At 42.9% G+C, this 12,393-nt stretch overlaps 1 protein-coding gene across 1 annotated transcript in view; it reads left to right on the top strand.

Annotated features, from left to right (window-relative positions):
• The window catches only part of LOC311057367 (rho GTPase-activating protein 26-like), a 162,418-nt gene that overhangs the window by 115,074 nt on the left and 34,951 nt on the right, over positions 1–12,393 (top strand). The window contains 5 exon segments of the mRNA XM_084074321.1: positions 1,968–2,050; positions 2,052–2,074; positions 2,923–3,082; positions 5,459–5,615; positions 8,406–8,610. Coding sequence (XP_083930447.1) covers positions 1,968–2,050; positions 2,052–2,074; positions 2,923–3,082; positions 5,459–5,615; positions 8,406–8,610 — 628 coding nt within the window.

Here is a 12,393-nt window from a genome sequence, read left to right as displayed (position 1 = left end):
GAATGACCCTGTACATTTCTGCAAAGTTTCAAAGAAATGTGAGTCTGCATGTATGTTTTAGGCACAGATGAATAATTTTCATAAAACTGTAATAGTTAAAATCTATCTCCTCCTGGGATTTTTGAGCAATCTGCACGAAACGTTTAACACTTGAACTTTGGACCTCTGCCTACAAAAATTTCCAACGGATTTTCCATAAGTGAAAAAAATGCAGAAGTTAGGAGCCAATGACTGTTTTTCATATAATTCAAAATGGTGGGAGATCTAAAGGTCAGAGGTCAAAAGTCAGATGGTGAAAGTTTTTCAGCATGAGGAGACGCATATGTGTATCCAAGTTTCATGGCTGTAGGTCAAACAGGGCATGAGTTGTACCTGTTCAAAGTTGGCATTTTCAATTGAGTGCTATAGCGCCACCTTTTGACGAAAGATTGAGAATTATTTTTTGATCGTTTTTCATGACCATCTACCATATGGCCGAGTTTCGTAAAAAGCAACTGCACGGTTCAGCCAGAACTGCGAAAAGTGGCAGAAGTGACAGAATACTGCCAATAACAATACGGTTCCAGAGCAGAGCTCTGGCCCCGTAATAAACTTTATTTGTATAGCACCTTTCATGACATGAAATGCAGTGCAAAGTGCTTTACAGAGCAAGAATACAGTTACAGTTACAACCAATTTAACAATGAAGCAAACAAAGATAAAATAAAGTAAAAGCAAAAGCATAAAACAACATTAAAATAGGCCTGTTACCGGCACACACCTGTGACTGACACACACCTGTATTCACCACGTCCACACGACGTGCCCCAGCGGATCGCTCACTTAGGATCCCCTGGAGGGAATTGTCAGACCCTTGTGTCTTTAGGGAGACTATTCCAGTGATGGGAGGCTCTAGTCTCGCGTAGCCAGACCCCACAGAAAATGAAAAACAGCGACCTCTGCTTTTCTGATATTCAGTGGAGTCTGGCAGGAGTATAATGTTAGACTAGAGCGCAGGGAAACACCGGTTTCATGTCTGCCTATAGCGCATCACTTCCGGTTGGTGCGACCATGTTTTCATTCCCACTAACAATATTTCTACACGGAACACTAACACCACTTCTCCCAGAGAACATGGATGGTTTTGGTTATAAGCCCACTTGTTTCTATGATGAAAGAGTCATTTAAAATGTGAATATCTTTCCGTGGTTTTGTCCGCTCCGAGGACGCTATTGTTAAATTAGTTTCGGCTAGTTTCGAGGGGGGGAGGGTGGATCATGGTGGATGGACACGTGAATCCCGCCCACTACATTTGATTGGGTAAAGCGCGGCCCACTTCCTGATCTGAAGGCACGCCCACTTGTATCCAATGCGCACTGGTTAGGACGAACCGCTCCGACAGATTCCACCGCAGGTCGGAATCTGTTCTTGAGAGATTAGGGAGGCTCTAACAGAGAAGACTGTTCCACCAAACACACACCATGTCCAAATGATACCTTGCAGTCCCTTCTGGTAGTTGCCCTTGTTGCTCCGTCATCACTTTCCCTTCGCTCTGTGAAGTCTGTGTGTGTGTGTGTGTGTGTGTGTGTGTGTGTGTGTGTGTGTGTGTGTGTGTGTGTGTGTGTGTGTGTGTGTGTGTGTGTGTGTGTGTGTGTGTGTTTTGACTTACCGTAAGCTACAAGGGGGATTTTGAATGTTCTTAACAGTCTGGTGTGTGTTTTTTTGCCCGAGAGAACATACAGGTGTGTGTGTGTGTGTGCACGCGCGCGTGTGTGTGTGTGTGCGCGGGCTCTTTGAGGTTACAAGAGCCTGTGTGTTTGTGTAATCTACACACGGTTGTGCATTCACCCCCCACCCCCCCCCCCCCCCCCCCCACACACACAGGTGTTACATTACCATTTGCAATATACATTTTAGTTACACATTCTGAATAAGTGTGTGTGTGTGTGTGTGTGTGTGTGTGTGTGTGTGTGTGTGTGTGTGTCCAGAGCTGGACAACCCAGAGTCCAGGGTGACGGAGATCCATTCTATCGTCCACCGGCTGCCTGAGAAGAACAGACAGATGTTGGAAACTGCTGACCAAACATCTAGCCAAGTAGGTGGACGTATCACTCACACACACACACACACACACACACACACACACACACACACACACACACACACACACACACACACACACACACACACACACACACAGTGTGTGTAAAAATACCTTTTCCGTTCCTCCGTAGAGGATTTCATTATCAACTATAATGTGAACGATCCAATGTAGACTATAGGACACTACTGATGTAGACCACTAGGCTACATTGACCTATTTCAAAAGTCTTTAGTTATTATTATCTTTACAGTTTTAATATTTTCTACACATTTAACAACACAGATCTTGTACGGGGGGTCCCTGGCACAATATCATTTCAGATGAGGGTTGGTGGTCAAATACATAATATACATTAACCCATTAAGACCTGGAACTGTGTCATTTTTAGATTTGAGCTAAAAAGCATTATTTTACACTTTGGGCTATTCAAAAATAGCAGATATACAAGCTCATAGCGCGGCACCGAGTGCCGCACTATGAGCTTGTAGATCTGCTATTTTTGAAAATGTGTGAAAATCTTTGAATATATATTTTTTTAAAGCGAACATTTTTAACTCAAATCTTTGCCTCTGGGGGTCCCTAGAACAAAATATTTTGATGGGGGTCCGCGGCCAAATACATATCATTTTGGGGGTCCTTGACATGAATAAGATTGAACACCACTGATACAGAATCATACGTTTTTCAGAAAACTGTTGAGATTTAGGAGACTCGGCTTCAGGTCTTAATGGGTTAACATAGGGGTCCTTGACATGAAAATGTTTGAGAACCAACCGCTCTACAATATGAATTAACTCAGCTAAACTCTCTCTCTCCCCCCCCCCCCCCCCCCCCCGCAGTGTGGCCAGTCACCACCAGCACAACCTGATGACGGTGGCCAACCTGGGCGTGGTCTTTGGTCCCACTCTGCTCCGCCCACAGGAGGAGACCGTGGCGGCCATCATGGACATCAAGTTCCAGAACATCGTGGTGGAGATACTGGTGGAGAACCACGACAGGGTACGCTCTCTCTCTCTCTCTGTCCGTGTGTGTGTTTGTGTGTGCGTGTCAGTGTTGATTTTGACAACAAATTTAGATTTTGTTTTAGTCATTTAGTCTTTTGAATAAAATTGTGTTTTGTTTTAGTCATATCTTAGTCACCCGAAATGTTTTACTTTTAGTCTAGTTTTAGTCGACTAAATATCATAAGATTATAGTCGACTAAATCTACAGTTGATTTAGTCGACTAAAATGCATTTGGGCGGTGCCTTGATGGCGTCGTAATGGATTATTTTACTATTGGTTGCATGCTGAAAATAGCAGATCTACAAGCTCACAACGTGCTATTTTCAGAGCGCACCTGAGTGAGAACACCTGAGTGCCACCAAACATAAAATGAGTTTTAGTTTTTAGTCTTTTAGTTCGACTGGATCTCTTCTCCACTCGTCCCTCACTAATATTTAAGTCTAGTTTTTATTTGTTGACAAAATTGTCAATATATTTAGTCTTAGTTTTAGTCATCTTAGCTTAGTTTTTATTTTGTTTTCATAAGTGAAAAACGGTATAGTTTTAGTCGACGAAATCAACACTGGTGCGCGTGTGTGTGTGTGTGGGGTTGGGACCTGCCGCACGCCTGCTCACCAGAAACCCGATCCAGGGACCACATCACTCCTGTCCTCCATGACCTTCACTGGCTCCCGGTCAAGCACAGAATTGACTTCAAAATACTAAACACTAGATACAAAGCCCTCAACAACCAGGCCCCCCCCCCCGCTACCTCTCTGAACTCCCCTCCCGCTCCCTCAGGTCGGGTGATGCCAACCTCCTGGACACCCACAATACAAACAAGAGAACCCTCTCACTGTGGAACTGACTAAACTGATTAAAACCACACTCAAAACCCACCTTTTCAGACTCGCATGCCCTACATGAAACCCCAACCCCCGCCCCTCCCTTTTGTTTTGTTTACCTTTCATTTATAGTTATAACCTTTTTAAGTAGTTCTCTCTAATGAAGTTGTTTTTATATTTGCTCTGTAAAGCGACTTTGAGTGTCTAGAAAAGTGCTATATAAATCTATATAAATGTATTGTTATATTATTATTATTATTATTATTATTACTACAGTATGCCTGATTTATACATGGGTGTCGTCCAATGAAAATAGTGGATCTACTTCTAGAGTGTCTATTTTCAACATTAGGGTTATGGTATAAAATGACCCCTCAAAATGGTAATGGCATTTGTAAAAATGCCGTTCTGAAATGTTGATGTCCTCACAAGTGTAGTAATACAAAACGTGAGCGTATGTCATATTGCAGAGATTATCTACAAGGGGTGCATTTCTCCTTTCCGACATGTCGCCTTTCCGACGTTGACGAACCCTATACCTAACCCTAACCCTAACCCTAACCGCACGCGGAAGCCACTAGTCGGAGTGGTGAGATGTCGGAATGGAGAGTGAACACCATCTACAAGCCCACAACGCGTCACTACAGCTTGTAGATCATTGTGAGCTTGTAGATCGGCTATGTTCGGCTTTAGGGTTATAGTTAAAAACAGTGGTGTAAAGTACATTTACTCAAGTACTGTACAATTTTGAGGTATTTTTACTTCACGGGAGTATTTCCAATTTCTAATACTTTTACTTCCACTCCACTACATCTCAGAAGCAAATATTGTACTTTTACTCCACTGCAATTATTTGAACCTTTTTGTGTGGAGCTTGCATGTTCTCCCTGTGTTGTGAGGGCAGGTTCCCTTGATTTACAGTTACCAATGATACTAATGAAGGCTCTGTTCCATTTAGTGTAGCACAGTGGTTTCCACGACCCCCATAACTCTGAGAGTGTACAAATGGAACCAAATGGACCCTTACGGGTCCATTTGGTTCCATTTGTACACTCTCAGAGTTACACATCTGTAAGGGGCCATTTGGAAGCCCATGAGGGTCCCTGGACCCCAACTGTAGACCCACTGGTGTAACAGAGTGTTTCCAGTGAGCCAACATGCACAATATCAGCACCCTGACTCTGTTTGACAAGAATGGAAAAGAGCCTTCATTAGTATCATTGGTAACACCTGTGAATGTCTTCACAATATGGCTGCTGTGAATAGAGCCTATTCCTCATGCGTTGAAGGAAGCATGAGCTCAGTTTGGCGCTCTCCCCAGGCTGGCAGAGGGAGAGTAGCGCCCAGGATTACAAGCTTAGGCATTGGCACTTGGTGAAAAATCGGGGTTACAAAATTATGGGATAAAAAAACGAGGTAGTGTAAAGAAATATATATAATAAATAGATGAAATGGCATTTGTAGAAATTGCCGTCCATGTGATCACAAGTATAACTGTGTGTGTGTGTGTGTGTGTGTGTGTGTGTGTGTGTGTGTGTGTGTGTAGATCTTCAAAGACGTCCCACAGAGCTGTGCAGCAGCATCATCCCCGGCCAGCCTGCAGCTCAACCTGACCAGGAGGCCAAGCAGCACGGAGAGCAAGGCTCCCTCCTGCAGCGAGCGGCCTCTCACTCTCTTCCACACGCCAGTGCACGCCCACAAGGGTGAGACGCACACACGCACACACACACACACACACACACACACACACACACACACACACACACACACACACACACACACACACACACACACACACACACGCAGAAGCACTATTTTCAGCAGTCTCTCTAGAAACGGTGTTAGTTGAGCGGCCAGGCTTTTAGTCATTAATCAATGTTCCACTGTTTTTTGTGAGCTTTGCTCTTAACCCATTCAATCCGGGAAAGCATCTGTGTCATTTTTAGATGTCTTTGGCTATTCAAAAGTAGCGGATATACAAGCTCATAGCACAGCACTGTGTGCCGCTTCTGGGGGTCCCTGGAACAAAATATTTTCAGATGGGGGTCGGCGGACAAATACATATAATTTTGGATGGTCCTTGACATGAAAAAGTTTGAGAACCACTGATATTATAGCAACATACGTTTAAAAAAAACAACTGTTAGGATTTAGAAGACATTTGTAAAATCCCCAGAAGCAAGATTTGAGTTATATTAAAAATGTTCGCTTTAAAAACAAGGGAACCAGGAGACCTGGTACTGCCAGACCCCTAGTGGTTGAAATCTGAATGGCCGGACTTCGCATGACGTGTGTGCAGAGGAAAAGAGGGACAGGACAGGAAAAGAGGGACAGACCGACAAAGCCTCATGTAGGCCGACCCCTTGGGTCTGCCAAAAATTATATATATATATTCAAACTAAAGATTTGCACAAAGTTTCACGATAAAAAAGAAAAAAAATCTGATCTACAAGCTCATAGTGCGGCACTCTGTGCGGCACAATGAGCTTGTATATCTGCTATTTTTGAATAGCCATAGAAATCTAAGAATGACACAGATGTGTCCCCGCGGTTGCTGTGTGTTAAGCTCTTGGCTCTTTGGAAGCCCACAGCAGCATCCTTAAAAGGGGAAGTGTTGCCTCTGTGTAGCAGAGAACAGTTTTTTTTGCATTTTCCCTTTATTTACCCAGGACGGCCCACTGCGAGACATAGAGCTGGCCAAGAGGCAGTGCTGGACAAAATACTCAAGCCCAGTACTTCTGTCAGAGTATAGATACTTCTGGTCAAACAAGGACGAGTGGAAGTTGCTCTGTCAAATTTGCACTTGATTTAAATGGATAGTTCACCCCCAAAATGACTTTTTTTCTATCGATTAGTCACCCCATGGAGACTTGAATTAATGGATGTTTTCTTGTTTCTGACGCATTCCTGAGCGAATAATTTGATGACCGGTAGTGGTTCGCTCGTCATCAAACTTTTTCATGTGGCCCCCACAATGATAATGATATATGCTGCGGACCCCCACCTCAAAAATATGTTTTGCCATGGACTTCCAGAAGCAAAGATTTGTGTAAAAAAAAAAAGATTTACACACATTTTCATTTTCCCCCCCGAAAATAGCAGATCTACAAGTTCATGGTTTATAGCAGTATGTCTGCTATTTTTGAATAGCCAAAGTATAAAATAACGGTTAAAGTGGTTTAAATGATTGTGATGCTATATTAATTACTTTAGGGACCCCACTTTGAGAACCAATGTGTAGGCCTGTCACAATTATTACATAATTATCTAATCGCAATTATTTTTGCATAATCGTCATAATCGCCATAATCAATTCCATTTAAAAAAATAGTGGAAATACAGTAGCAGCTCTATAAGCTCAAAACGCGTTGCGATGTGACGCGTTTTGAGCTTATAGATCGGCTGTTATATAAAGTAATTAAAATTTAATATGTGTTATTTGTCATATCTGCCCTGTGCAACTTTTGTTTACGAAAACTAAAAGCCAAACAGAAATGTCATTTCCTTTATTAAAAAAATGTATGTTCGATTAATTTTCAACGACAGAAAAACAATTAATCGTCAACTTAAATGTTTATGGTGACAGCCTTACCAATGTGCTGCTACAGTATATATATATAGCTAGTGTCTACAATTACACAGATGTTATCCTGGATTGAATGGGTTAAAAATAAAAAGGGTGAGTGTTCTGTTTACAAAACATGGCACAACCGCAGCTCAAAGAGAAGTGGTTTCAGGTTTCACGTTTCAGCAAGTTGCCAATTTGCATAACGGTGTGCGAGTACTGGATTACAACATACCGTAATCTTTTCAATCCACAGGAACAGACAAAGTGTGTAACTAACCTAATAATAGACACAGTATGTATGTGCTAATCGCCACAGTAATTCATGAGAAGAGTATATGTATAGATTACAACCTACCGTAATCTGGAGGGGGCAATGGGGGGGAATTCATACGCGGTGTTTAAAACTTTTTTTTGTAATCAGAATCCTCTTAATACAGTGGTTCTCAAGTCAAGGACCCCCAGATTGATATGTATTTGGCCGCGGACCCCCATCTGAAAAGGTTTTGTGCCAGGTACCCCCCAGAAGAGAAGACTTATTAACATTTTAGATATTTTTTCCCGAAAAAAATCTAAAATAGCAGATGTACAAGCTGGTTGTGCTGCACTAAGTGACGCACTGTGAGCTTGTAGATCTGCTATCTTTGAATAGCCAAAATATATGAATGGATCTCTTCACACTTTCTGATCTTTCTGAAGTATTTCCCCTCCCCCCCTCCATTGTCATGCTTGAGTTGCCAGGTGTGAAAAGAGGGCCAATTCACACCTGGAACAAAAAAATGACCAATGGGCTCAAACCACTGTACTGGGTCACAATTCACTGATGTTCCACTGAAGTGCCAATGGCAGGGCTCTCTGAACCTTTGGGAATGTCACATGTGTGTGTGTGTGTGTGTGTGTGTGTGTGTGTGTGTGTGTGTGTGTGTAGGGGAGAAGAGGAACAGCGTGGTGAACTCCAACACGGCGCCCAACACGGTGGAACCCGTGTCCTCCACCACGGGGGGCAGCTGCAACAGCAGCGGCAGCGGCAGCACCAGCAGCACCAGCAGCCAGGGACGCACGCCCAGACACAGTCTGACCAGCAACGATGGCACCGAGCAGGACCATGCCAAGCACAGCAGACCCAACTCACTGTGAGTCTCTCTCACACGCACACGCACACACACACACGCGCGCACACGCACACACACACGCACAGTCACACACACGGTTACATCTCATACAGCAGTGGTTTATAACATGGTTCTCAAACTTTTTCATGTCAAGGACCCCCAAATTGACACTTATTAGCCCGCGGACCCCCATTTCAAAAGATATGCCAGGGACCCCCATAAGAGAAGATATTTTACGGCTCTTGCAGTGATTCTCAACCATTTTAATTTCAAGGACCCCCAGTTTGACATGCATTAGGGCTACAGACCCCCATTTAATGGCATTTCTATCACTTGGACCGCAATTTATATTGTAAAATCTATGTCAATTTAACTCTGAGAGTGTACCATTTGTACACTCTCAGAGTTACAGACCCATAAGGGTCCATTTGGTGCCTAATCTATCATTTAGCTGGGGACCCCCTGGAACTCCCTCAAGGACCCGGACCCCACTTTGAGAACCAATGGTTTATAACCCTGTTCATATCAAGGTCCATTATTTATTCAGCATTTTAGTCACGGATCCAGGAGAGATATTCAGAGGCACACGTTGATCAAAATAACGATTCTTTCATTAAGTAATGCAGATGTTTAGCAATAATTTAACTCTTACGGGTCCATTTCATTTCATTTTACGCCCTCAAGAGTAAAAAAAAATGCAGAAGATAAGTGTCAAGCATTTTCTCTAGCAAAACCACAGAGCCACCTACGTCTCACTTTCATCGCTCTCTCTCTCTCTCTCTCTCTCTCTCTCTCTCTCTCTCTCTCTCTCTCTCTCTCGGTTACACTCTCTCTGTCTCTCTCACACTTTTTTCTCTTGCTCAAACGTACACATACACACGCACATGCACGCTGTCTGTCCATCCGTCTGTCATCGGCGCAGCGGTATATGTGCACATTGTGTCTATTTTCTCTTGATGTCAGCAGTCAGTGTCACTGGTGTTACTGTTGACACACAGAGGCCTTGTTGGGTTGGAGCTGATGCCAGCTGTCAGGTTCCCTTAGGGGGACCGACAGCCCACAATCACCCCCTCTCAGACTGGGTGACACAGAAGGCCCCACTGTCAAATACAGCGTGTTTGTACCCGCACACGTCCCTGCTTATCCCTTTAAGGCCGGGAAGGGAACGCTTGTGTGTCATTTTAAGATTTGTTTGGCTATTCAAAAATAGCAGATCTACAAGCTCATAGCGCGGCACCGAGTGCCGCGCTATGAGCTTGTAGATCTGCTATTTTTAGAAAAATCTTGAAAATTGGTGCAAATTATTCTTAACTCAAATCTTTGCTTCTGGGGGTCCCTGGAACAAAATATTTTTAGATGGGAGGGGGTCCGCGGACAAATACATATTATTTTGGGGGTCCTTGACATGAAAAAAGTTTGAAAACCATTGAAAATATAGCAACATAAGTTGAAAAAAAAAACTTTAGGAAAAGAAAAACTGTTAGGATTTAGAAGACATTCGTAAAATCCCCAGAAGCAAAGATTTGAGTTAAAAACTTTCGCTTTAAAAAAGTATATATATATTCAACCTAAAGATTTGCACACATTTTCACGATAAAAAAAAAATTGCAGATCTACAAGCTCATAGCGCGGCACTCGGTGCCGCGCTATGAGCTTGTAGATCTGCTATTTTTATATAGCCAAAGAAATCTTAAAATAACACAGATGCGTTCCCGGTCTCAAAGGGTTATAGATGTCCTCCCCCAGCCACTGAAGGCTTAGGATGTCATTACTCTATACCACTTTCTCCTCTGTTGGTAGTTTTTTTACCAAGCTGGTCTATTTTCAGTCACTGCGCTAGTAGTGACATTTTCATCACGTTCTCGTCGGTTTCTCCTCATTGGCTGTCCTTTTTGAGCCAATGGGGAGTCTGCGAGGCCTTCCCAACCATACTCTGAACGGGCGTTAGAGCGTCGTCACTGGCTGAGCGACTGACTCAGCCAGCGTAACATGTTCAGCCGAACGTCCTCTCAGGCTATGGCATCACAATTGCCGGCGCTACGTAAACAGGGAAATGTGCATCAGTTGGTTCAATAATCTAAGCATGTTTTATTTGATTGGTGAATGCGCACCCCTCCCCCTTCTGACGACATTGTCGACGGTCTGTTAAATGTGAAAAGCACCTTAATTTAACTTGAATTTGATATATTTTTTTCTTGCTTGCAAGAATCATGACTGTACTTTTCAAGGGTTTTAGCTTGCCACAAGCTGGTATAATATGAAATGTGTCATTTTTGCTGTTGTTGTTTTTTTGTCCTTCATTTACCCATGGAAAATTGCTGCGCACAGATGCTCATTGTCAACAACACCCTGCACACAGACGGACACACACACACACACACACACACACACACACACACACACACACACACGGACACACGGACACACACACACACACACACACATTAAAACCTGGGAGCTGACCAGTACAACCACAGTCTTCCACATATCGTTGCTGTCGGGCAGAAACCTCAGATCTCCATGTTTTAACCTTTTGTGTTTTCTTTCCGTAAATTAACGCCCTACTTGATCACACTACAGTGTCACACAAAAGCATCAAAAGTAGCAGATCCACAAGCTCGAAACGCGGAGCAAAGCGACACGTTTTGAGCTTGCAGATCTGGAACTTTAGCTACTTCTGAATTTGAATCCTGAAAAGTAACAGTTTTGGACATATGATTTTTTTACCCGACAGAGACAATTTCCAACGATGCCGTGCACACAGACAGACACAGACACACACATTAAAGAAAGCCTGAAGCCTTGTATCTCCAAGTCTAACAATTTTATGTTTTTTTTCAGCTATTTTAAATATTTTAAACCGTTTTAAAGACCTGGAACGCATCTGTGTCATTTTTTTATTTGAGCTAAAAAGCATTATTTTACACTTTGGCTATTCAAAAATAGCTGCTATTTTTGGAAAATCTTGAACATTTGTGCAAATATTTGAATATACATATTTTTTTAAGCGAACATTTGTAACTCAAATCTTTGCTTCTGGGGGTCGCTGGAGCAACATATTTTGAGATGGGAGTCGGCGGCCAAATACATATCATTTTGGGGGTCCTTGACATGAAAACGTTTGAGCACTACTGATATAGAAACATAGTTTTTTTCAGAATACTGTTGGGATTTAGAAGACAATTGTAGAATTGGCCTCGGGTCTTAATGGGTTAAAGCCAACAACAAACATCCATGGAGTCAGGGACGAGTTGGCCTCCGTGTCAAGACATACAGGTTTCAGCATCGCGGTATAAAAATCGTGGTATAAAAAACAGTTTCAGACATATATAAGGTTTCCACCCGACAGAGCCGATATGTCTTGAAGAGGTTTTTAATGACATAGATGGATGACCTCAGGGTCATTACTGTGGCAGTAATGGGACATGAAATAACATATTCTGCTCCATGTTCCTTTTTTTCCTCTGCCTAATGGTCACCTCCTCCTTACATAACCTGCTGCCACTGTACGCTGAGTGGAGAAGCACAGTCTATACTCGTCATTACACGTCTTTTGTAGTCGTGTGCGCAACTGTGCATACAGTACAGTATGCATAATTTAACTCTGAGAGCCCAATGGACCCGTGAGGGTTTAACCCGTTGAGACCTGAAGCCGATTCTACATGTCTCCTAAATTTCAACAGTATTCTGAAAAACGTATGTTTCTATATCAGTGGTGCTCAATCTTTTTCATGTCAAGGACCCCCAAAATTATATGCATTTGACCGCAGACCCCCATCAAAATATTTTGTTCCAGGGACCCCC

Source organism: Gymnoscopelus microlampas (genome assembly GCF_963454915.1).
Source record: "Gymnoscopelus microlampas genome assembly, chromosome: 12".
Taxonomy (NCBI): Eukaryota; Metazoa; Chordata; class Actinopteri; order Myctophiformes; family Myctophidae; genus Gymnoscopelus; species Gymnoscopelus microlampas.
Note: the sequence above shows the minus strand (reverse complement) of the source record. Positions and strands in the feature narration are given on the sequence as shown.